Source organism: Impatiens glandulifera, unplaced genomic scaffold (genome assembly GCF_907164915.1).
Source record: "Impatiens glandulifera unplaced genomic scaffold, dImpGla2.1, whole genome shotgun sequence".
In the NCBI taxonomy this organism is placed as follows: Eukaryota; Viridiplantae; Streptophyta; class Magnoliopsida; order Ericales; family Balsaminaceae; genus Impatiens; species Impatiens glandulifera.
This window is the reverse complement of record NW_025919514.1, coordinates 24,797-52,176: the sequence shown is the minus strand read 5'-3', so window position 1 is coordinate 52,176 and position 27,380 is coordinate 24,797. Positions and strand designations below refer to the sequence as shown.

Here is a 27,380-nt window from a genome sequence, read left to right as displayed (position 1 = left end):
AATCAAGGTGTTTAAGTGAGAATCGAACTTGAGATCTTAACCTCTTATGTCCAAAGACTCTTACTTCCTTGAGCTACTCTGGGTTGGTATATTGGAAGGTGTTCTTGTAGCCTTTCTTGCAAATTTTAGCCTATAATTGTGTTTAAGAAGATGGTATTTGATAAGTTTTTTTCCAGGTGTTGTAGTGTTCTTGCAGATGTGATTTGGTCTTTTCACGATTTCAATGACTATTTTACTTCATGCTTATTCTTTATTCACCCTCCCAATAGTGGCATTAACATCTCTCCATCCTATCTCATTGGTAATAGGTGCATGGGATCTTTCTGATTTTACTGAATAAAATAAAGCGTACTATAATTTTTCTACTTGAACCTTCTTTACTCTAACAAATGAAAATTTTGAAACTATCTATGAAGTTTAGTTACTGTAATTTGTTCAATGTTTTCTGCTAATTGTGTTTTTAGAATCTAAAGTATATCATATTGATGTGGTTGTTGTGTTGACTAATTACAGACAGCATTTTTCATCGACATTAGATTCCAGCATAAAACGCAATACAGCAGTTATTAAGAAACTTAAGCAGATTAATGAAGAATAGCGAGACAGTTTGATGGATGAGTTGGGAAATGTCAACTTGAGCAAATTTGTTACTGAAGCAGTGACAGCCATCAGTGAGGCAAAGCTACGGTCTTCTGATATTCAAGCTGCTGTTCAGGTGATTAGATAAATAAGTATGTTATGGTAGTTTGCAGCTGTAGTAACTCATTCTCTTATGAAACAGAATCTTACTGTGTATAGCTTTACTTTTGAGATATTTTAGTGAATGTAGGAGAACATTTTGTCCTTTTTGTTTAAGGTCAGTGTTGGCTTATATAAGTTTGAAATGCTAAATTTCTGTTATAGATAATCCTTAAATCCCATGGTTCTTTGGAAAAAAACTTGCCTTTGAACAATTATTCATGATCTCAAACTATTAAAAGTTCCTATGGTCCTAGGGTTTTTCAATCATTCAGATGTAGAATAAATCTTAGAGTGGTTGAGTCCATTTGAATTTGTTAGCATTTTATCTTGTTCGATAATTGCATCCTAGATTTCTCTAAATATATCTCCATAAACTGAATGCTCATATTATTCAATAAAGCATTTTGTTATTTTTCTTTATGGTTTTCAGCCATGCTCTGCTGCACGAATGGACCGCCGAGAAATGTTACTACATATATGTTGTTTCCTTTTGTCAGTGTATTCCTTTTAAAATATCAATAAACACGACTAGTTTACTATCATCTGTTTTATACCCTTCGACCACACAATTCAACTCGAAGCAGCTGATTCTATAGTGGATTTTAGAGAGATAATATGGTCATATGGACTGGGAAAGTGCTAAGCTATTGTAGTCATCTGGCATGCTGAGTCACATACCAGTCCTAGCTAGTTCTTTCAGTTTGTTGGGTTTTTATTCATCTTACATGTCTCTTACCATTCAACATGTCTAGTGTTAGGTGGATGACTTTACACTTTTTACCCGGACCTTGATTTGTTGGACCACGTGAGATGTAGAAACACTAGACATGTGAATGGATTTAGCAGTTTTGTGTTTCTATTTTTCAATTCCACATACATTATCTTTTGTGCCCCCCTTTGGTAATGTTTGTTATCCTTTCGTAGATTTGTTCGCTGCTTCATCAAAGGTACAAGGATTTCTCACCAAGTTTGATTCAGTGCCTGCTGAAAATCTTCTTTCCTGGAAAATCTAATGATGATTTGGAGGCAGACAAGAACTTAAGAGCGATGAAGAAGCGTAGCACATTAAAAGCTCCTCCTGGAGCTGTACTTTGTTAGAGTAATAGACGATTGTAGTATTTTTTGTTAATATCATCAAGGATCTTACCAGTATGGAGCATTTTAAGGACCGTGAGGCAACACAGACGAATCTGTCTCTTCTTGCCAACTTTGCTCGACAAGCGAGAACCTTCCTTGGACTTCCACTGTCAGGACAACAAGTAGTTGATGAGGTGACTGAAAAACTTGTCTTAACTTGTCTGTTTAAGTACTTGATGGCTCTTTTTGGTGTCTCCTGCAAGTGCATTTTGACTAATTTATCAATGATTGAAGGTTTAATGATGTAAATGTCATTGTTGTTTCTTATGTAATTTTATCAGCTATTAATATGGCTAGAGAGGGTCTTTTAGTTGAGTAACCTCCAACTACGAATGCGGCTGGACATCTCTATTTGCTATATAACATATATAAGCTACTTTATTTGTTTGATCATTGATTGGGTTTCCTAACTAATGTCAACATTCCTTCTTTTAATAGTAAAGTCCAATCAGGCTGTGCACTTTAACTTTCCTGTTGGTTATCCATTTGTTCTTCCCCTTGTATTCTTTCCAACTGTGCTTTATGGATTCACGAGATTCTTCAATCTAAAAGAAGCTTTCAAACTGTTAACTCTCTACCCCACCCTAAAAAATTGTTTGTTTCAGATTGGCAGAAGCTCTTGACATGGAACCTCCAGTAATGCTAGAGGATGGCCACACAACCAGGGTTACTACTGTGGGGGGAATCATCGTTACCAAATTCTGGGAAAGATTCTTCAGTTCTTGAAGCAATCTGGGATGATGAAGACACCAAAGCATTTTATGAAAGCTTGCCTGTCCTTAGGTTTGTGCCATCAGATTGTTATGCCTAATGTTTATTGCCTTTTTCTTGAACAAGGAGTTGCATGATGATTTTCTCATGTTGCTTTCTTCTAATTAGTTTTTAAGCTACAATATTGAGTCATTAAGCACTTATTTTATTCTATATCAGAGCTTTTCTTCCAGCTGTGCTTCTGGGAGAAGCAGAACCCAAGGCTAATGACCATTCTCCAAAGTCACAAGAGCAACCATCTGTAAGGAACTCATTTCTATTTTATTTAGGCTCCTGCAACTATTTATCATTGATGTCATATACTTGTATCATAATATTTCTTTGTGTGTACTACATGGAGTGTACCTGCAATACCATTTTAAACATTCTATCCTAATGTTTTGACCCATATTACAGTGATGCGAATGATAAATTGTTGGACCACATCTTACATGTCTCATACATTGTCCTATTTATTTCAAACTAATTGAGTTTTAGAAATGTCTTCAATTCTATCTTGTGCAAGTAAATGTAATGCATTATGTAAATTTATAATTCTAATTGCTATAATCTTTCTATATGTTCTAAATCATTGATTTATGTAAACTAGGCATTTGTCAATAGAAGCTTATTTATATTCATCGTCCTATATTTTTAGATCAATAGTTTAAAAAGAGTTATATTGACCCCCAAAAATTATGAGGAAAATTCATACATGCTTCTAAAATTATATCGCAATCATGTTCAAACAAATGTCTAGTTTAAAAAACTTAATTCTAAGGTTCCATTTGTGTACTCTCTTATATCAGATTTTTTAATCATTTTTTATTTAAATCTCGTTAATTATTATGAATCTCCTAAATATTTTTCTAAGATTAAATAGACGTAGACAAACAACATAAGTCCTTAATCAAATATAGTGTAATAACCAATTAACCATTGAAAACGGATTGGAAGTGTGTACGTTTTTTTAGGACAAAAAAGAACTTCAATTGAGGTTGTATAGACATGCGATGACTAATCAATTTGAATTCAAAGTGAATAAGTGTTAGGATCAGTGTTGATAATAGAGACTGTGGTCTGGCTATTGTTAATAGCTTACACACTTCAATTCGATATTCTAACTGCGTTTTCCTTTAGACCGCGTCTAACTGCACTTTCCTTTAGACCACGTCTAAAGGAGTTACAACACTGAAATTTCACATAGAAAAGACAATATACTAATTATAGAGTAATCACACAGTGAGACAATGAGTAGTTTGTGCTTGGGCTTGAGAGAGATTGGATAATCAGATCTTAAGCAATAGTATACCAGGGCAAAAATCACTTCGAGAGGCAGTTCGTCTATTGTCATTGAGTAGCAATTTATACTCGAAGTACACCAATGGTCGAATCTTCTTCTAGAACACGTGACATGTGTCCGTTGGACGGCTGCCAATAGTACGAGAGTACAACAAACTCTGCATTGGGATCGTGGCTGTACAAGACATGTAGTGCGCCAAATATCCTCTAATATTGTGTTGTACTGGAGAGATACAACGTGGGCAATTTGAATGATAAACGTGTACGTGGCAGTTTTTCATTTGTTCGGATCAACTGGCTTGTCAGACTGTTGAAAACAGTAATTGTAGATGGGCTGAGTACGTAGTTAGACGGATGCTTCCTTTAGACGGTTGCTAGAGTAAGGCATCAGACGTTCTCCTTTAGACCGCATCTAAGGAGTTATACGGCGTCTAACTACGCGCACTCCTTAGACCACGTCTAAGAAGGAGTTAAACTACGTCTAACTACGTTTTTTCTTTAGACGGTGTCTAAGAAGGAGTTAGATGGCGTCTATCTACGCTTCTTCTTTAGACCACGTCTAAGAAGGAGTTAGACGGCGTCTAACTATGCTTCTTCTTTAGACCGCGTTTAAGAAGGAGTTAGACGGCGTCTAACTACGCTTTCCTTTAGACCGCGTCTAAGAATGAGTTAGACGACGTCTAATTACGCTTTCCTTTAGACCACGTCTAAAGGAGTTAAACTGCGTCTAACTGCGATTTCTTTTAGACCACGTCTAAAAGAGTTAGACCGTGTCTAACTGCGCTTTCCTTTAGACCACATCTAAAAGAGTTAGACGACGTCTGCTCGCGTACACCAGACTCCGTCTGAAGTAGCAAGATGTCTATAAACGCCTGCTTCAGACCACGTCTAAAGTAGCATAATCCTTTAGATTTGTGCCTACACAAAATAGTTTCACAAATTAGTCTTATTCGTTTGCGATATTAAATTAAGCTCTTCAGCTTTGCATGTGCATAACTAAGTTTTACTTTGATTAATTCGCACATCATCAAAATACTGTTAACCCACAATTAAATAGAGTTGTTTTAAATAAGCTTATTTCCTAAGTTTATTTTTAATCAATTTGACTTGACTCAACAATTTTCCCATTTTTGATGATGTTAAAACTTAGTTAGAAAATCAGGAAACTAGCAAATATTCCAGTCAATTAGATTTCATATATAATCAAAGTTTCCCATTAACAGACAAAAAAACAAAATTTTCTCAAAATGGGACACTCCTATCCTTCTCTTCCCTAGATTAAAGCCCTTTTTGCCTGATCTTCCCCCTTGATTGCAGACCGATTATTTTCCCCCCTTTTGACATCATCGGGAAGAACAAAGTCTTAATATGCTTTTAGACCCCTTTGGAGCGTCAGACTTCTTCTCTTGACCTTTGCTCTTCCTACTCTAAGGACAAAGTCATAAACTCTTTGATTATCCAAAACTTTCGAAGACTTAATGAGGACCCCATGTACAACATTAACTCATAGATAGGCGAGCATCATGCTGAGCGGAGAAGCATACCCAATTGGCTTCCTTGGAGAAGAGATCATCTTCACCAAGTTATCGAAGATGATTTTTGACCACTTGATGGTTATTCCCCTGGTTATAGCCACCATCATCTCAAAGATCTTTTTGGAGTAGAAATTAGTGGTTGTCTTAGCCAAGAGGGATTTAGAAATGATGTCATTGAGAATGGAAAACTCGGGTTTTAAGGAAGACTTCTTTCCGTGAGTTTTGATAGGGAAGGAGGTATCTGAGAAAACAAGTTTTATCTCAGATAAGATATCATCTAGAGAGGTGGGGAACTCTGATAATCCCTCCGAAGGAAGCTAAAAAAATAGAGCGAAAGTTTCTTCACCAAATGAGATTCATCTCCTTTTATTGTTGTCAGGATAATTTTATCGCCTATTATTCTTGCAGGCTCAAAGAACTCACGAACCCCGGGTTCGTGAATGATGACAGGTCCTATGAGGAACTTTCTTAGGTCAAAAATTTCAAGAGATGTAAACATTTCAACCATTTCTAGAATTATCGAAGAAGAGACAGGCTCAAAGTTTATTTGTAGAGTGTTTAGAGCAAAAGAGGCCATTTCTTTGCTTTATATTTTGAAAGAGGGAGAGGTCTTATGGTTGCACGCAGATCGGAAACTCAAGAGATTTTTAGAGAGAGAGAAGAAGTATTCAGACTTACAAAGAAGATAGTGAATCTCTTCAGATATATTAGTTACTCTTTATAGAGTATGACTGACACATAACTACAAAAGTTATCATTAAAAGTAAATCGTCATTTAATTCAAAATTTTGTTCCCAATAAAGTCATCATTTAAAAGAAAAGACGTCAGTTAAAAACCATCATAAAATCCATCATTAATTTAAAACGGAAAGAAATAAATCGTTAGATATATTAGTCATATTTGTAACATTGAGAGACATGTGTCTTCAAGTTATTCGAAATATGACTGTTAAATTTATGGGCGGGAAAAGTACATGGGATGGACAGCTGTCCCATTCGTCCGAAGATGAGACGTCTAAAGACACACATAGTTAGACGTCGTCTATACTATTCGCATGTCTTGCGTCTAAGTTGGGTAGACGTCTTATTCGTACGGCGTCTAACTACGCTCGTCTACAAACGTCTAACATGCATCTATTCGGACGACGTCTAACTACGCACGTCTACAGATGCTTCAAACGTCTGTCTTATAAATAGACGTCTAAAAAAGCTTATTTTGCAAGTTGCTTAAGCAACAACTCGTCTAAGTACGTGGTTTCTTTAGATGACTAATCTAATCAGTCCGATTGAGACATCCGTCTACACACGTTTGTCCAGCCACCTTAATCAACAAATTTCTCCCTCAATTTGTGCATGATTAACTGAGAAATAAATCAATTGAGGTCTACAAGACCCAAAATATTTCTAAAGTAAGAAAACTTAGTCTCGGGGAGTGACTTTGTGAACACGTCTGCCACTTGCTGATTTGTTGGGACATATTCAAGACGAATATGCTTCTAACTAACATGCTCCCAAATGAAATGGTATCGGATTTCGATATGCTTCGTCTGAGAGTGCAACACCGGGTTGTATGTGATCACTATAACACTGGTGTTGTCGTAGAAGATTGATGACTCTTCTGTCTCAATGTCATAGTCCCTCAGCTGTTGTTGAACCCACAAGAGCTGAGAGCAGCAACTACATGCAACAAGATATTCAACCTCTACTGTAGACGTGGTGACGAACGTCTACTTCTTGTTGAACCAAGAGATTAGATGATCACCAAGGAACTGGCAAGTTCCAATGGTACTCTTCCGATCGATCTTGCACCCTGCATAGTCTACATCAGAATAGCTAGTTAAATTGAAAATGAAATCATTTAAATACCATAGTCTCACATTTTGAGTTCTCTTTAAATACTTCAAAATACACTTAGAAGCAACATAATGAGATTGTTTAGGGTTAGCCTGAAATCTTTCACAAACGCTGACGGCAAACAAAATATTTGGCCGGCTAGCAGTTAGGTAAAGTAGAGAACCAATGACCCCTCTATAAACAGTTATGTCAAAACTTTTGCCATTTTCATCTTTGTCAAGCTTGCTTGAAAAATTCATTGGAGTTGCTGTAGAGTAGTTCTCCATACCAAACTTCTTTAGCAGCTCCCTAGTGTACTTTGCCTAGTTGATGATTGTGTCATCTTCAAATTGACAAACTTGAAGACCGAGGAAATAATTCAGTTCTCCCATCATACTTTTACGCGTTTTTTCTCGTTTCGCTTCCTTTCTGGCGTATGCCCTTTTTAATTTTTTTTTTGAGAACGCCCTTTTTAATTTGGCATACACTCTCTTTTGAATTGGCCCGTATAGTTTTTAAATCGATACACTCACGAATGTATCGATCTAATTGAATTGAGAGTCGCCACTTTAGTTTACTTCCTAAAGAAACTAAAGAAAAGGAAATTAGAGATTCGTTTTAAGAGTTCAGTTTGGTTACGTATTAGGAAAGGGCCTACGACGCTATGTCCTATATGCTTATCTTTACAGACAGTCTCTACGCCTAAGTAATTGGCCAGTTGATGTTTGAAGGATTGTTACGTGAGTTCATAACCCTTTTGCTTGTGTGAGAAAATCTTAATCATTTTACAAGGGGCTAGTCCTATTCATGAGGTTCTTGACGAAGATAAAGCATTGAAAAAAAAACATTGAAAAGCACTAAAAAGCATTGAAAAGCATTGCAAGGCATAAAACAACATTCTCAAAGAAAAGCGAGAATCAGGATTCCCGAGAAGGATCAAATGAGGATAGATGAGGAGAATAACAATTCGATTGGAGGATTATAATTTTATTATTTCGCTCAAAGGAGAAAAGAGAATGGATTAACTCAAGGTTCTGAGTGTTTCCCCTTTTAAATTCTCAGAATTAAGAAAACTTTGAATATAACACTGTAAAATGAGTCATTTTCAGAACATAATTCCCAAAGTTCCCAAAGCTTCATATGACAAAAATATTTTTAAAAGCTCATAGGAATCGATTTTGGAATTTTCGAAGTTGTAGAACTACCGATATGCCACTACGAAGATAGCCATTTTTCAAACGGGCCCTAAAAATTCCGGGAAAATTTTATTTTTGAAGAAAATAATATTTTTGAATTCTTGAGAATATTCGAGAAAATTTGAAAGTAGTTTGGACGTTTGAATCCTCATTTTAAGGTTGTTTGTGAAAACTGGGAAACAAACAGGACCTTAGAGGTTATTTTATTTTTAATTTTTAAAGTTTTAAATCGAAATAAAAGGAAAACAAAGCTTTAAAGAAGGAAAGAGTTCAAGGACTACTTTAATTTCGAATTAAATAATTAATTCAAAATTAAAGTTGTTAGACATATTTAAAAAATAAAAGAGGCCCAGAGGCCTCTTTGCAACTTTAGGAGAAGTTGGAGGAATCGAATTAAAAGAAAAAGAAAAGTGAAGTCATCGGCCTTCCTTCCGATGAATTTTCCGGCATAGACGATTTTCGGCGAGTTGCTCCGATGGCCGATTTTCGCTCGAAGAAGAAGATGCCACAATTGTTCCTTTGCTCGCCGAAGCTCTCTCCTCGTCGTGGTTCGTCTTTTCAGCCTGAACGAATCCAACAACACATAAAGCAGATCGGCCGAAATCGACAGAGCTTTGGCTGGAACTTGCTGATGTTCTTCGCTCTACTCCCAATTCGCCACCAAGTAAGCTGCAACAGCCCGTTGGATCTTCGTGAGTTCATCTATACACCAGGAGTCCATCCGTGAGTCAGATCGTGCTTAGACGCTTATACGAATGAAGAACTGAAGTAAAATCCCTTGTATGTGTTCCTCGTTTCAGCCAAAATGATATTCACATTTTCAATCAGATTGAACCTGTGACATCAAGACAAAAGACTCCTAATCTAATAGATAACCTAAACCAATCCTAATCTCAAACGACTACCAGCTAGGTTGAATCAAACATACAACAATGCAGATCGAAGGCGTGAACAAAAAATAATTACAACAACAATCAAGCAAAATTCAAATAGCAATCGGCATCAGTGTTCATAACTGATGCCTCCAATCAAGTATTCAAGAATCACATTGTAAGAAGATTACCTGAATCAGCAAGAAGATTACAAGAAATGAAGAAGACGAATGAATCAAAGACTGTTTCTGCCTTTTTCGATTTTCTGCTCCAATGCAATATTCTTCCTCAAATGTTGTTGAAATGCTCTTTCAATTCCACGCGACAAGAGAGGCCAGGAATCACAGTACGTCCGTGGTTGAATCGTTCGCTTGTCCTTCGTCATGTAGCTGCAATAGAATCACAGGTAACAGGATTTGATGTTGTCCTCTTTTCTTGACTGAAAAGAGAATCGAATCTTTTCATAGATGAAATCGAGTTCTCTCTCCCTCCTCTAATGGAGTTAACTCTCAATTTCTCTTTTTTTACCCGATCAATCTCTAGAAGTCTGAAACTGCTCTAAACTAAATTGAGTGATCTCCTCCTTTTTTTCAACTGAAAAACTGCCCTTTTTAACTTCAATGGTTAAATTGGAAATACACCCTAAAATCAAGGCCACGCTTGGGAATAAAAAAAAACTTTTTTACTTCCCCTTTATTCCCGATTTCCTTTTATCCATTTGCATCATCATCCTAAATAAATCACCCTGGCCTCGTTTTAGCTTCAAAAATTGCGAACATTTTATGGTAGATCCGGGACCAAATTACCGTGAATCTCTTTTTTGAATCAACCCAAACGGACCTTCTTAGCCTAAGTTACGAGTTTTCAAAGTCTTCAACTATTTATCCTCTCGGTTCATGTACCAGCTTCACAGAGGGCGACTTGGACTGAGCTCTAAGGCGAACTGGGAGGACTACTTGATATCATTGGAAAGCTAATTCAAATAGATTTATAATGATAGTTCACACACTTAATATGGATCATGGATCCTCTCGGTTCATGTACCAGCTTCACAGAGGGCGACTTAGACTGAGCTCTAAGACGAACTGGGAGGACTACTTGATATAATTGGAAAGCTAATTCAAATAGATTTACAATGATAGTTCACACACTTAATATGGATCATTGGTTCAAAAGTTATGATGCTTAAAAGTGTGGTATAGCTTCAATTAGCTCACATGATTTGAGTATGTAGTATTGCTTCCCTTTTAAGATCGATAAAGGCCCTTAAAGGTCGAATTACGCTTCGGGAACGGTTCCATTTGAAATATACGTGAGTTAGCTTTCCAACCCAACTTTGATTACTCAAAACCATCAATCACAGCTCAAGTTACGATTTTTTAAGTGAAAGGGTGTTTGATTTAAACCTTTCAGGAACACCTTCCACTCATGACCAGATTTCGTCTAGGTAGAGGGCACCAACGGGAGATTGGGCTACACCATATGAGAGAGGACTCATTTCTATTTTCAAAACATCTAATATCATCGAATTTTCATACAGTAATTAAACCGAGATAAATTCATGAAGTCTAGGGTTCCAATGGAAGCTCAATGGGGACTTCAAACTTAAGGATTCTTGGGTTTTTTTTCAAATAATCCTGTTCAAATAACCCATTTTCCAAATGATCCGATTTTCCCTATTTTAGAAGACTAGTCAACTCTTTCCCGTTTCCACTTGTCACATGTTCGGTCCCTTGTTGACCTGGGTTGACTTGTTGGTTGGCGGGTTGACTCGAGTTAACTTGGGTTGGCCTGTTTCCTCGCTTTCCCCTTTATGAGCGTCTTCTGCACAAATTTGCAAATAGTAATATTACACTCAAAATCTGAGATTTTTCAAAACGTACAACATGAATATTTCACGGGTTCAGGAAATTGAATCAGAGAAAAAACGGTGATTCAACTCATAAAAGGGCTCTAAAATAACTCTTTAACACGTTTTCTCCAATAATAATATTATACATGAAATTCATGATTTCTCGCGTCGATTATTCTGAAAGTATGAGGGGACTTGAGACTTAAGTATTTTTGCAACTTTTCACTTGAATCACTGTCTTTCAAGTTTTTTAAAGTCGGTTTTCCAAGAGGTGTTTCTATTTTTGTTTTCCCGGTTTAATAAACAAACATGAGTATTATTTCGGACCGGGTCTTTTTATTAGGTATCTAGGGTGTAAAAATGGGGTGTCAACAGAATGCCCCTCTTGGACAGAGTTTGGAGAAAAATTTCTTGTTTTCATAAAATGTGTGTTCAAGCCTAAACAATAGGCACCACAATTTTTTTTACCCGAACTGAATGAATGAAAGAGAAAAGAAAGATACAACATGACAATGAATATCCTTCATTGATTTTTCTCGTTTAGCCCTTACACATTTGAAGAAACCGGAGGCTTGAACTGTGCAACGATCCTCATGGTGTACCTATAAGAGAAAACTAGACATTATAACAAGTTTCGTATCAAAGCTTACATAAGGATTCGGGGAAGAAAGTATCTTGTCATGAGCCGTCTTTTCACAGCCGATCTCGTGTGAATTCTCATCAAGTGAAATTTCACGAGCAATAACCTGCAAAACAAGGGAAACATAATGATAAGGCCCATAGGCCGTCAGTTCAAGAATTAGTTAACAAGTCTCCGTCGTATGTCCTTATCAAGGAACCCTACGACTCGGAGCGTAATCTTCTAAGTTAACCGATCGACAAAATAGTCATTTGTTGAAACCTTCTAGAACCATATACCCATCTGAGGGTACTCTTCAACAAAGCAACACAATCCTTTGTCTTCAAAGGATTGAAATCGTCGAGGCCAAGATAGTCTCATTGAAGAAGACAATATGCCACAACCCGGGAGGATCCTCGTGGCTTCAAGCATTCATAAGAATTTTTTTTCCTCGCGTGAACACCGAAACGATAGTACTCACAACGATTAGAGATAGAGAAAATAATCGCCTCCCGACTGTAAGAGAAAATCAAAGCAGGATTTTCTACAACGAATGAAGATGAAGAAAACAATCGTCTCCCCGACTGCAAGAGCAGATCGGAGTAGGGGTTTCTCCAATGGATGTAAGTGAAGAAAATAATTGCCTCCCCGACTACAAGGGGAGATCGGAGTAGGGTTTCTCCAATGGATGGAAGTGAAGAAAACAATCGCCTTCCCGACTGCAAGAGCATATCGGAGCATGGGTTTTCTCCAATGGATAGAAGTAAAGAAAACAATTGTCTCCCCGACTGCAAGAGCAGACCGCAACAAGGGTTTTCTCCAATTGATGGAAGTGAAGAAACCAATCGCCTCCCCGACTGCGAGGGCAGATCAGAACAGGGGTTTTCTCCAATGAATGGAAATGAAGAAAATAATCGTCTGCCCGACTGCAAGAGCAGATCAGAGCATGTGTTTTCTCCAATGAATGGAAGTGAAGAAAATAATCGCCTCCCTGAATGTAAGAGCAGATCGGAGCAGGGGTTTTCTCCAATGAATGAAAATGAAGAAAACAATCGCCTCCTCGACTACAAGAGCAGATCAGAGCAGGGGTTTTCTCTAATGTATAGAAATGAAGAAAACAATCGTCTCCCGAATGCAAGAGCAGATCGGTGTAGGGTTTTTCTCTAATGAATGAAATGAAAAAAACAATCGCCACCCCGACTGCAAGAGCAGATCGGAGCAGAGATTTTCTCCAATGAATGGAAGTGAAGAAAACAATCGCCTCCTCGACTGCAAGAGAAAATCGGAGCATGGGTTTTCTCTAATGAATGGAAATGTAGAAAACAATCGCCTCCCCGACTGCAAAAGCATATTGGAGTATGAGTTTTCACCAATGAATGGAGATGAAGAAAACAATCACCTCCCCGACTGTAAGAGTAGACCGGAGTAGGGGTTTTCTCCAATGAATGGAGATGGAGAAAACAATCGCCTCCCCTGCAAGAGCAGACCGGAGTAGAGATTTTCTCCAATGAATGGAAATGAAGAAAACAATTATCTCCCTGTCTGCAAGAACAGATCGGAGTAGGGGTTTTCTCCAATGAATGGAAGTGAAAAAAACAATCGCCTCCCCGACTACAAGAGCAGATCAAAGTAGGGGTCTTCTCTAATGAAGGAACCTCGTACTATAATCCCCGAGGGATTGAAGTAGCATGTACCTTAAAGAACAAATTTCTCGTGTGAACAACTCGATATCGGTGTTCACGACGACCAAAGATAGAGAAAACAATTGCATCTCCAACTGCCAAAGCAAATCGAAACAGGGGTCTTCTCCAATGAAGGAACCTCGTACTACAATCCCCGAGGGATTGAAGTAGCATGTACCTTAAAGAACAAATTTCTCGTGTGAACAACCGGATGACGGTGTTCACGGCGACCAAAGGTAGAGAAAACAATCGCCCTCCGACTGCCAGAGAAAATCAAAACAGGGGTCTTCTCCAATGCAGGAAGATAGAGTCTCAGAGAAAACAACGCGTGAACACCCAAACGATGGTATTCGCGGCCAGAGATAAAGAGAACAACGCGTGAACACCCAAAGGATGGACTTCACGGACAATGGTAAAAAAGAGCATTGTGTGAACATCTAAAGGATGGTATTCACGGACAATGATAAAGAGAACAACGTCTCATGACTGTAAGAACAATCGAAGTGGGGGTTTCTCGAGTAAAGGAATTAGAACACCTAAATCACGGAGACTAAGTTCTAAACCAAGGATTACAAAATAAACACCTAAACTGGAAGATTAGGATTAACATGGAAATTTGAAAATGGCTCTAACAAAGACTAGAGTATTCTGATCACATGATGTGAAAGATAATGAAGCAATTAGCATGGGGATTAAAAATATAAATGCATGTTTTTTTTTAAAAAAAAAATACCCCTAGTGAAGACTAGGGTATTTTACTTTTGTGATGCACATACAATGAAGCAGCTTGCAAAGGGCTTTGAAAATATAAATGCATGTTTTTTTTAAAATGCCCTTAGTGAAGACTAGGGTATTTTATCTCCGTGATGCAGATACAATGAAGCAATCTATACAGGGCTTGAAAACGTGAATGCATGCTCAAAAATGCCCATAGTGAAGACTACGGTATTTTATCCCCGTGATGCAGATACAATGAAGCAATCTGCACAGGGCTTGAAATCGTGAATACATGCTAAAAAATGCACCTAGTGGAGACTAGGGCATTTTATTAAAATGATACACAAGCAATGATAGAAGACTTCGATCTCTATGTCGCGTGGTTAGCTTCAAACTGAAACATTTTCAGCGAATAAGACTTGAGGAAAGTTCTAGACTGTCTCAGCCAAGACGAAATCCGACTTCTTTCCTTTCCTCTCAACGTAGAAAGATCTGACTAATAATACCCTGCATTTTGTACAAGCATTTTGTTGTGAACTAGTCATCAAGTGACCAAATTTTGGGCTCGGGGTAGGGCTTTGGTATTCATTTTTTAGAACCACCTTGAGCCAAGTGTTTCAGAGTTTCATATGTTTTCCTCACAAAAATTTTTAGTATAATCGGTATATCTGACCGAATCGATACGCCCGGCGAGATCGCCTAGCGGTGATTTCAAAGTCTCAACCTTTTGATGAATATTTTGATCATTGATTTTTTTTAGTACCATTGGTATATCTGACCGAATCGATACGCCCGACGAGATCGCCTAGCGGTGATTTCAAAGTCTCAACCTTTTGATGAATACTTTGATCATTGATTTTTTTAGTACTATCGGTATATCTGACCGAATCGATACGCCTAACAAGGTTGCCCGACGGTGATTTCAAAGTCTCAACCTTTTGACGGATACTATGCTCACTGATTTTTTTTAGTATCATCAATATATCTAACCGAATCGATACGCCTAGCGGGATTGCTCAACGGTGATTTCAAGGTCTCAACATTTTGATGAATACTTTGTTCATTGATTTTTTTTCTTTTGAACACGTCTCTTTTGGCGAAGCCAGACAATTCTCATAATCCACTAAACTTCCAGGTTAAGTTCGGGTTCTACTGTGTCTCAAAGGGTTTGAAAAAAAGTTTTTTCAACAATCGCAAGGTATCTTTGAAGGCAGTTGACAGACAAAACTTCCCCACGCGAGTCTTTTAGAAAGACTTCGAAATCGCTTTTGGAAACGGTCCTCGATTAAGAATTAGTCTTAACACTTACTCATTTCATAATGTCCTTGTTGGTTCATGACAACAGAGATCGTTGTCTTCTTCACGCTAAGGATAAAAATGTTTTAAATGATTTTGACCGGACCTATTTGATAGATTTCCTACCTATCCCCAAGGATGGGGAATCAGGTCCAAAGGTAGTTCAATGGTTCTTCTTTCAATGCTGAGTGCAATGGATTGAAAGGAATATGGAAAAAAATCCCTCAACGTGCTTGTTAATAGGTCCTCAACATAATTTTTTTTAGAAACTCAACCTTAGCAATCACGTTGAAATATTTTTTTTTGTTTTATTTAAATGCATTTGCAAAAATTCCCCTAGTATGGAAACTAGGGGTTCAAAGACAATGTTATGAAATGCACGTCTGTATGAAAATGTAGAAAAAGGATGTTGAACTCATGATATGGGATTAAGTATTCAACTCATTTGGGAACATCTTTGACAATCAAGAAACGACATGGAATGAGAAGACCCTTTTTTGTTTTTGTTTTTGTTTTTTTGTTTTTTTAGTATCAAATCAAACACATGTCGTTGATTTCTCCACTTGAGACATCGTATTTCTTGAGCGTGTCAAGATTAAATGGGGATGAATATTCATCACCATCGAGAGTGGTGAGACGAACAATTCCACCCGAAAAGATATGTTTGATGATGGAAGGTCCCTCCCATGGCGGCTGGAATTTTCCTCTGGGATCCTACAGCTCTCGGGTCTTTCTAAGAAAAAGTTCTCCTACGATAAGGTGCCTAGGTTTGACCTTCTTGTTGAACGCCCTTGCCATGCGTTGTTGATAAGATTGTGTCTTGCATAGGGCGTCTAACCAATCCTCCATGAGTGATAACTGATCGTATCTGGACTTTAACCAATCTTCCCCGATGACGTGGCTCTCTAAAAGAACCCTGAGAGTAGGCAACTCCAACTTAATGGGTTGAACTGCCTCCATGCCATAAACCAACGAATAAGGAGTTTTGCTTGTAGAAGTCCGAGCAGTGGTTCGGGAACCCCATAGAGCATAAGGAAACTTCTCATGCCAATCCCTATATGTCCATGTGCTTTTCTTCAAGATTGAGATTACGTTCTTGTTAGTAGCCTCGACCGCCCCGTTGGTTTGCGGTCGATATGGTGACAACTTGTGATGCTCAATTTTGAATTCTCTCAAAAGCTCGAGCACACTACCTTGAAAGTGTCGCTCTTTATCAGAAATCATCGAATGGGGAACCCCGTATCGACTAATGATATTACTGCGAATGAATTTTTCTACGTGGGAGGATTTGAGGATTTTGAACGAATAAGCCTCAACCCACTTGGTGAAATAGTCAATAGCGACCAAGATGAATTCATGATCGTTGGATGCGTGGGGGTGGATTTTTCCGATGATATCAATTCCTCATGTGGAAAATGGCCATGGAGAAGTCATTTTATAGAGGAGAGAAACAAAGTATGCTTTAGATTAGCATAAATTTCACACTAGTGACACTTTTTGACGAACGCAATGCAATCATGTTCCAAGTTCTACTAAAAGTAGCCTAGCCGAAGAATTTTCTTAGCAAGGGCCATGTCGTTCATATGGGAATCACAATTTCCATCATGGACTTCTTCCATGAAGGTGGTAGATTCTGCCTGATCTACGCAAAACATGTTTTATCCATCAAAGGATCGTCGATAGAGACATCCTGCCACAACCACATAGCTAGTGGCAAATTGACGGAGAGAACGACGTTTTTTCTTATGAAAGTGGGAAGGATATTCCCCCTTTTCGATATAAGATTGGATGGGCTCAAACCAAGGTTTACTTGAGATATCAGTGTTAGCAACCACTAGTTTCTCATAGATGTGATTGCACTTCTGTTGGATTTTGAGTGGCTTGATCTTGATTCCCTCGGGAATTTGAGTCATCACCGCAAGAGTTGCAAGGGTGTTAGCGAAACGATTCTGACTCCTTGGAGCATGGATGAAAACAACACTTTCGAACTTAGCGATTAAACATATGAGGAAAGAATGATAAGGTTTAAGATTGCCGCCTTTGACCTGCCAATCTCTATTGGCTTGAGAGATTACAAGATTTGAGTCTCCGATAACCTCCAATATGCTAATCATTTTCTCGCTGGCTAACTTGATCCCGGCGATGCATGCTTCGTACTCAGCTTCATTGTTGGTGACACTATAACCTAACTTAACGTAAGTAGGATTATATGTGTCAGTAGGATCGATCAAAAGAATACCAATGTCGTAGCCCTGTTTGCCCGATGCGCCATCGAACATTAATTTCCATGCTTCAGATTGAACGGTCATGATCTCATCGTCTGGGAACACCATCTCTTCATCATCGTCTTCAAAAGTGATTGGCTGATCATCTAGGAAATCAGCCACTACACTCCCCTTGATTGACTTTTGGACAGTTTATGTGATGTCGTATCTGAAATCATCATCATCCATTTAACAAGACACGGTGAAAGAAGAGTTCTTTGAAACAAGAAACGAATGGGATCGAGTCTTGACACTAGCTTGATTGGGTGGGCTTGCATGTAGTGGCACAACCTTTTCGTTACCCAAGCTAATGCCCAACAGACTTTTTCTACTTAAGAATAGTTCAACTCGTAATCGGTCATCCTTTTACTAAGGTAGTAAATTGCTACCTCCTCTTTGCTTTCGTTTTCTTGGGCTAGCATGCTCCCCATGGATGACTCGGTGACGGTCAGATAAAGAATTAAAGGAATTCCTGGCCTTGGAGACATGAGGATAGGAGGTGATTGCAACTAAGCTTTCACCTTTTCGAAAGTGTGCTAACAAGTATCATTCCAGACGAACTTTTGATCCTTCTTCAGAAGCTTGAAGAGAGTATCGTAAGTGGAAGTGAGCTTACTGATGAAACGACTGATGTATTAGATTTTGCCAAGAAATCCCCGAACCTCTCGCTCGTTCTTGGGGTGTTGGCATGGTTGTGATGGCTGCAATTTTGTTGGGATCGACTTCTATTCCTCTTTGAGTAATTAGAAATCCCAGCATCTTATCGGCAGTGACACTAAATGTGCATATCTTTGGATTTAAACAAAGTCGGTATTTCGAATCCTCCGAAGGAACTTCTCTAGGTTTACAATGTGTCCTGCTCGCTTCTCAAATTTGACAATCATATCATCAACGTAGACTTCGACTTCCTTGTGGATCATGTCATGGAAATGGTTGTGTCCGCCCTTTGATACATGGCTCTAGTGTTCTTCAGCCCAAAGGGCATCACACGGTAGCAGAAGGTTAATCTTTTCTTTGTCCTCAGGTGCCATCAAGACTTGATTATAGCCCGAGAAACCATCCATGAATGATAGGAGCACATGACTAGTTGCATGGTCGAACAACACATCGATGTGCGGGAGTGGGAAATTGTTTTGGGGGCTAGCTTTGTTGAGATCGCGATAGTCCACGCACACATGGATTTTTTCAACTTTCTTGGCCACGGGGACCACATTGGCGACCCATTTTGGATATTCAACAACATCCAGAAAGTCGTCTTTAATTTGCTTCTGTATCTCTTCCTTGATCTTGTTAACCATGTCGGGCTTCATACGCAAAAGCTTCTGCTTAACAGGCTTGGCATCCGAGTACAACATAATACGATGTTGGATAATTTCGGGGTCAATACACAGCATGTCCTTATAGGACCATGTAAAGACATCTTTGTTGAGCTTCAACAACTCAACCAAATGATGACACTCGTTTTCGTCTAAGCTTTGGCCTATTAAGACAATTTGGGGGTCTTTTTCCTAATTCAAATTAATTTCAATAGTTTCTTTCATAGAAGAGACTTCGTTTTCATTTTCTAAAAATCGTTTCATTTCTAAGGGGAAATCGTTATCAGAGAATATGTCATTTGAATTCAAAATAGGATCATGCATTTCATTAAAATCGGAACTAGGATCCCCAATAACGACATCCAACTCAGAAGTGAAAGGAGGATGAGAATCAACTGGAGTTTATCGGAGTTAGAGCAAAATGAAGAAGGAGAAAATGCAGCGACAGAAGAAGACTCTTGTTTGGTGAACTTCTCTAATATGACTTCCTTAATTATTGTTTTCCGGTGTCTTAAACACGCGCCTTGGTGGATCTAGAAATCAGCTTGGATGCGACGTAAATCCTTCACCGTCGCTTAAATCGTCCGAGTTAGAAAAGATTATCATGTCGGGGCTGGCCTCCATCGAGCAAGGCCTCGTTGTATCCTTTGACCGCCTTTGGCTTCGTGTGAATGTCTCTGGCTCTTGGAAAAGCTACTCGAGTCCTCCCATATAGTCTGGTTCCTCTTCCCTAAATTGCCCATTAAATCTTCAATCACATTCACTTGGAACTCATTAAGCTCCACCTCTTGAGTAACATGTCAACCAAATGATGACACTCGTTTTCGTCTAAGCTTTGGCCTATTTGACTTCTCTTTTGAAAAGTTTTCAAGGGAACAACTGGTACTTGCACTAGATGACATGGTCATAGAGTACAGAAAGCTAGCAGAATCCCTAAATGAAACAAAATCGTCACCCAAAGTGTCTCAACCTATTTTATCTCAAAATCAAGAATCAAATGTTTTTGAAAAGAAAGTAGTAGAGATCTCATCCGAGAATGAGATGCTCAAAGAACAGATCCTGACACTCTATTTTGAAAACAAAAGGTTAAACTATGTTGTTAGTGCTTGGACAAGGTCTGGAGAAGCTGTTAAATATCAGATTAGACTGTTAAAACCTGCTGGATCTAGATCCGGTTTGGGATTTGATGGCAATGACCCAAACTAGTCCTGCAAAAAGTCAAACTCAGCAACTAACAAGTTTAAGTCAATAAGCTTTATTAAAGGGAGTTTAACTAATATTGAATCTGATCTCATTCATGAAGAGGTAGCTTTGAAGAATAAAATAACTTATGTCCCGCCGACTGTTAGCTGACTGAAAAATAAGTTAGAAGCAGCCAGCAAGTCTGGAAATTTAAAACCTGACTCAAAGTCAAGGAGTTTTAAAAGAAAATCATCTTCAAAAGCTAAGGAATCAGTGGCTAGCAGGAAGGCGTATGCTAAGTCAAAATCATACGCATTAATTACAACACAAAATGGGAAATCCATCAGAATATATCAAATATGGATTCCTAAGGGACTGATTGATCGAGGACCCAATTGAATGTGGGTACCAAAGTTTCTAAATATTTTCTTGTGTAGGTGATACAGGAGAGCTGCAGGAAGAAAGTATGGAGCATACTCTTTTGAGTATACATTTTAGGAGATCAACAATGGTCTTTTCCATTCAAGAGGACTAAGTCTTTTATGTCTTAAAAATATTTTTGGTCTTAAGGACATCAAAACATTTGTTCATTTTGTACATGCACAAAATGAGAAGGAAAATTTATTTTAGAAATAAAGATACACTCGGACAAAAGGCCGTAATCGATCTATTAGACGAGATCGTCTAAGAGAAAAAGCATGTACTTAGACGTATTTTTACTCAGACTCTATGCATCTAAGTCTGTGTGTCTTGGTTAAAAACCTGCGCGGTTAGACGTATACGTCTAATAGACGTTAGACGTTTTTAAGACAAGAGAAATTGGATGCTCATGTCTAACCAAACACATGTCTAATACGTGTTGTTCATGCGTAATTAGACGTCGACGTCTAATAGACGTTAGACGTTTATAAGACACGTGATTAGACGCTTGTGTCTAATAGACCCATGCGTCTAATAGACGTTTAGATTTCATAGTTGTAGGAGTAAGAAAAACGTCTAACTACGTGTGTATTAGACCGATCAAGGACAACTGTCCCACGTGATGTGATATCTAATTTTCCCGCTCAAACATAAACACAGTCATCTCAGAATAATATGAAGATACGTGTCTTTCAAGTTAAAATAGAATGACTAATATACCCTCAATAAAATGATGACTCTTTGAAAAGGACGTCTAATATTAATTGATGGGCCCTACCCCTAGAAAATATGACGGTAATGCTATGCGACTCCTGATATTCCATATAAGGACATTCTGCATGAGATTGAAAAAGTTTCTTCTCTCTCAAAATCTCTTAAGAACCCTAGATTTCTTTGATCTTCGTTCTAAGAAACCCTTGTTCTTTGAGTGTCTGTTCGTATTCTTTCAAAGATGGGAAACAAGAGAATCACACTCGGTCAGTGTACTCTGCACGTCGATTTTCCCTCCATCTACACGTTCGATCAACAAGAGGTGGTCGATATGTTCCGATCCATTGAATATTTCGGTCTCAGAAAATACCTTGGTGGGCCGTTTATTTTCCACGAAAAAGAAGTCAGGGAGTTCTTCAAATCAGCGATAATGGTCGGCGATTCCATTACGGAAACGGTGAATGATACCGAAGTCTCTTTCAACGAAGCATCCTATGCGGAGTTCTTTGAACTTCCGTCAGAGGGGCACACTTTCAACTTGAATCTTCCATCGGAAGTCACAGAAGAAATGAAGACAGTTTTCTCAGCCGACAGCTCGAAGATTCGACTTAATGGGAGTAAGAAGGCTCTCAAACCCCAGTTTATTTTGTTGAATGACGTGGTGGCTAAAGCGCTTCAAGGGAAGGCGGGTTCTTTCCATCTATATAGTCAAGACCATTTTGACTATATGTTGGTTATTACCAAAGGGATTCAGGTCAACTGGGCCTCAACTTTGTACCAGAATCTATGCTTTGCGATCAACCAAGAGAACAAAGAAAGTATAAACTTTGCTGCTTAATTGAGTCGTTTGCTAGAATATTTAGGGGTCCCCATGGGGGATTCTGAGTCGATCAACTCCACCCAGGTGTACAATGTCTTCATAGTTGCTAACACCCTCGTCCGAATGAAGAACAACAAAGAATCGATCTCGGGAGCATCAAGCCAATAGATAGGAGGAACGTTTATTACTCATTACAAACACCCGACAAGTTCTATCTTGTCGACATGAGCCAAAAGATCAAAGACTGTCAATGAATCAAAGGCTAGTTCTAATAGCCTTAAGAGTTCCTCGAAGAAGGACTTTGGAATAGTTGATTCCAGAGTTAGGCAATGTCTAGTCGAACTTGCTGCCATTCTCATGTCTCTAGTTGTGAGTCAGTTAAGAAAGCCCTCCAAGTCCTCGGTTTCAAGAGGAGATAAATCAAAGGCGCCCGGGGCGTCTAAGTCTGTAAAAGCTTCATCAAAGGTAACCCCTTCTCAATCCCAGGTCAAAGTGCCTAAATTCAATGTTCCTGAGTTGGAACAAGATAAGTCTGTTTTTATTCCTATTGTGGAATCTGTTGTCGGGCCAACTGTTGAGCCAGTTCGTCCAAATTCTAAAAATCTTGACAAGGCTCTATCTCTTGTCCGTCAACCCGATCTTGTAGCTGCTGATGCTACAGTGTCTCTTGAACTAGAGTAAGGTGCAGTTCTTACCCTTACTGCTAGTGATGCAATTGAAAAAGTCCTCTCTATGCAAGTCGTAGAGCCACATGTTCCCAATCCTGTCCCAATAGAGTCCTTAGTGACTGGAAAGCTTGTTCTGGTAGAACCCTCGCCAGGACTCTTTGTTAAACCCCTATCTACTCACGAAATTATGCGTTCCACCAGACAGACTACTGGAATCACAATTGGGGAACCAAGGCCCGCTCCAAAGCCTGTTCAGGTTATTGAAAAAGGGAAAGATGTCACATCCTATCCTAATGAGGATGTTTCTGAAGCAACCTGCATTGTCAACCTTATGATAGATCAGGCCAAGGCAATTTCTGTTAAAAAGATCGAGATCTTTGATACTTGGGTCTTGAACAAAATGTCTATTAAGTATGATGAGGTCATTAAGGGTAAAGACATAAGCAATCAATGGTTGAAGCTAGTCAGCAATGAAAATAGAGTCCTAAAATGGGCTAAAACATCGAAAGTTTATGAAGCTCTTAAGAGAAAAGAGCTAGTTGAAGCAAATTTGAGAGGAAGAGCTCTCTTTCCAATTCTTCAAGCCAGAAGAGCCAATCTCAACCCTCTTGAGAAGATGTTAAAGCAGAGGAGAAAGATTTGAAAAGATTGGACGAGATTATGGAAGATTATATTTCTATAGTTACCAGGTACGTTCATGGAGCAAATTGCTCAGGGGATAGTCCATTTGGAAGTTCCTCAGATGAAGATGAACTTATGGATCTTTCCGATGATCGTGATGTTGATAAAGATGAGCAAATTGTTGCTCTTCTTATAGAACTGGGAAGTTTTTCAGCAGAGGAAAAACGTCTAATGGCTCAACCCAGAATTGAGCAAATTGTGGAACCCGTTCAAACCAAACCAACTATCGAAGAAGAAGAAGTTGTTTAAGAGCCTGTTCAAGCTCTTGTTACTTGAGAAGAAGAAATTTTGGAGTCCCCTGTTATCGAGGCAGAGGCTTCTCCAGAAAAGGAGGTCGATGTTTTTCAGCCTGATGAACATCACTCTAAGGGGGAACCCTCAAAAGAAAAGGAATTTGAAAAGAGTTCTTCCGCTAAGGGGGAACAAGACAACAGTGATTCATCTTCCAAAAGTTCTGAAGATTCTCCTCGACCAACTCCTTTGATCACTACTGCAAATATTCATGACGATATTATCAACCTTCACAATCATTCAGGAGATGTGTCCGATAAGGTTCACACGATATGTGAAGAAACTTTGGAAGGTAAAGAAGAAGAAAAATCTGAAAGTGATTCAGAGAAGGATGGACCCAAGCAGTCCATGCAAGTGCACACCCACATCAGTCACATTCAGACCGCTCCAGTAGATTCTCAAGAGATTTCATCTAATGAAGGATCTTCTGTTGATGGTACAAAGCTTATGAAGTCCATGACAGCATTGATGGCAACTTTTCAGAAGAATATGACTGTAATGGAATCCAATATGGTGAAGATTATGAAGACTCAGAAAGTAAACAAGAAGGAATTTGTTGATCTTCTTAAAACCCACAATGAGATGAAGCAGACACTAAAGAAGAACACGTACGAGGTTCATATCGCCAACAAGTCATACACCAAATTTGAAAAGAACTTCTTCAAACGGCAGACCGAGTTGAATGATTGTGATAGGGAATTTAACGTTGAACTTCATAATGAGGTTATGGATGAAATTAGCTTGATTCGAGATCAGATGGTTGAGATTCAAGGTAACATGAGAATAGTTGATGGTGAGAGATTAGAACATGCTTATTCCTTTGCAAGGAAGGTTCAGGCTGAAGAAGATGTTAAGGCTGCTGCCGAAAAAGAGAAATATCTTATTACTCAAGGCAAGGACAATAGCAATAGAAGAGGTGGTGGTGTTTCGATAGGCCAGATCAAAGCGAAAGCCAACTGGTGATGATAACAACAGGCCAATCAAAAGAGGCGGAGGTCGTAGTGGTGATCGTGGTGGCCGAAGTGGTGGAAGTGATCGTGGTGGAAGTTCTCTTCCTCCTTTTCAAAACCTTCTAACTTGTGAAGAACTCAGCTATGAAGGATCTCGCTTCCCAATCGACCCACTCATAAAAAGGGAAGAACAATAATCTCTTTTCCTTAAACTATACTCCGTTAGTTTATGAACTTGGTTCATTAAATTTGGTTTCTGAATATTGGTTTTTGAAAAGTGTTTATATAAGATTGGTGAACAAGTTTAACTATTTCTTTTATATGATGGATGTGTATTTTGTTATCTATGCAAAGTTTTAACATCATCATCAAAAATGGGGAAATTGTTGGGTCAAATTATTTTGACTAAGCGTCAAAGTATTTTGACTAATGAATTTTGATGATATATTGGGTTAAAACTTAATCTAAGCCGTCTAATCGTTTTTGGTGCAGGTGTATCGAAAACATCTAAGTCTGAATGAGGTTCATTAGACTGATTGGCTGTTAGATGCATTCAGTTAGACGTGCAGTCTAACAGGCGTAGTTAGACGTGCAGTCTAACAGGCGTAGTTAGACGTGCAGTCTAACAGGCGTAGTTAGACGTGCAGTCTAACAGGCGTAGTTAGACGTGCAGTCTAACAGGCGTAGTTAGACGTGCAGTCTAACAGGCGTAGTTAGACTTGCAGTCTAGCAGGCGTAGTTAGACGTACAGTCTAGCAGACATAGTTAGACATGCAGTCTAACCGACGTAGTTAGACGTGCAGTCTAACAGACGTAGTTAGACGTGCAGTCTAACAGATTAGAGTTAGACGTATAGTCTAACAGATTAGAGTTAGACGTGTAGTCTAACTCCTTCAGATTAGTCTGAAGGGAAGTGTAGTTAGACGTGTAGTCTAACAGATGAGAGTTAGACGTGGAGTCTAATTCCTTCAGAATAGTCTGAAGGGAACCGTAATTAGACGTGTCGTCTAATCCCATTAGACTAAGTGGTCTAATGGATCCTACTATCAGACGTGGGCATCTAATTTCATTAGACTGGTCAGTCTAAGTGAAAAATGTCTAATGCCATGCTTAAGCAGTTGCTTGAGACTAGCATCCGTCTACCCACGATCAACTAGTTGTATACTACTCCTGCTCCAATTTCCAGTGAAGATCAGTACGACAGCCAGTTATAACCAATTAACTAATGCCATGTAAGCAAATATTCTTCCCACTATTTGTTTCTTGCAAGAAATCCTAGAAGAATATTTGACGCACTACCAGATTGGTACGACCACGATCCTGGTGCTCAGAGTCTGTTGTGTACTATGGAGGCGTTCCAATGGAAGTTTGCCACGTGTCATTATGGAAGATTCGACCGTTGAGACCTGCTCTCTATTTAAAGAATCTCAAGGACAATAGATGAATAATCGATCCATCGATACTCAGAGAATCATACGCGAACATACAAGTTGATATTCTAAAAGACTGCTTTCTTGCTTTACTGTGTGTTTATCAAGAGAGAGTTAGAATCAAAGTATTGTCTAGTTGAGTGATATTCTTCAATATACTGTAAGTTGAACAAAGTCTGTTCTGTTCAACAGTGAGCTAGCCTTGAATTGTATTTGATTCTAAAGAAACGTATAGTGAATACTTCCGGTGGTTAGAAAAAGGGGTGACGTAGGAGAGTTTGCTCCAAACATTCATAAACAAACTATTGTGTTATTTTTCTTTCTGTCATCTTCTCATTCTTTGGTTCTTAGCTTCAAACTTGATCAAACGTTTTCGCACTTGAATCGTTCAAGAGTTTGCAAGGGTTTGTGAAGAATAGAAAATGATTTAAATCCCTAATAGGATTTCTATCAAATCGTTTATCCGAAGCCATTATCAATAGCCAGACCCCCGTCTCTATTGATTACGTCGATCCTATCACAGATAGTCTCTACTTTTAAGTAATTGACTAGTTGATGTTTGAAGGATTGTTACGTTTTTGTTCTGAGTTCAGAACCCTTTTACTTGTGTGAGAAAATCTTAATCATTTTGCAAGGGGCTAGTCCTATTCATGAGGTGTTTGACGAAGATAAAGCATTGAAAATAAAAACATTGAAAAGCAATAAAATACCACTTGTTTGTGGCAGCCATAAACATGATTTCGGATCTTATGATGCTTGAGAATAGAAGACGAGGCTCTAATACCACTTGTTATGATCAATGTCGACAATAGAGACTATGGACTGGCTATTGTTAATAGTTTACACACTTCAATTCGATATTAATCATGTGAGGGATTAAGATCTGTTTATATTCTTCGCAAATCTTTACAGACTCTTAAACAAGTTCAATTAAAGTGCGATGCCGTTTGTTGGATTTGAAGCTTTAAACAGATGAATGTAAATTGCAGAAAGTAAAGAACATAGGGAGTTTTATGGATGTTCGGAGATAAAACTCTTACGTCACCCCTTCTTCCACAACCGGAAGGATATTCACTAATATAATTTGGACTTAATGAATCAGATGAAACAAAATA

General features: G+C 38.6%; 1 protein-coding gene across 1 annotated transcript; it reads right to left on the bottom strand.

Annotated features, from left to right (window-relative positions):
* Positions 1-17,190: 17,190 nt before the first annotated feature.
* Positions 17,191-17,865, bottom strand: LOC124918076. Its single transcript, XM_047458331.1, has one exon. It carries the CDS (start codon positions 17,863-17,865, stop codon positions 17,191-17,193), a length of 675 nt encoding a protein of 224 aa, XP_047314287.1.
* Between the last annotated feature and the right edge of the window lie 9,515 nt (positions 17,866-27,380).

Excerpts from the sequence above, each read along its gene's own strand:
- LOC124918076 (XM_047458331.1), bottom strand. The coding sequence starts at position 17,865 with ATGGTGTTCCCAGACGATGAGATCATGACCGTTCAATCTGAAGCATGG.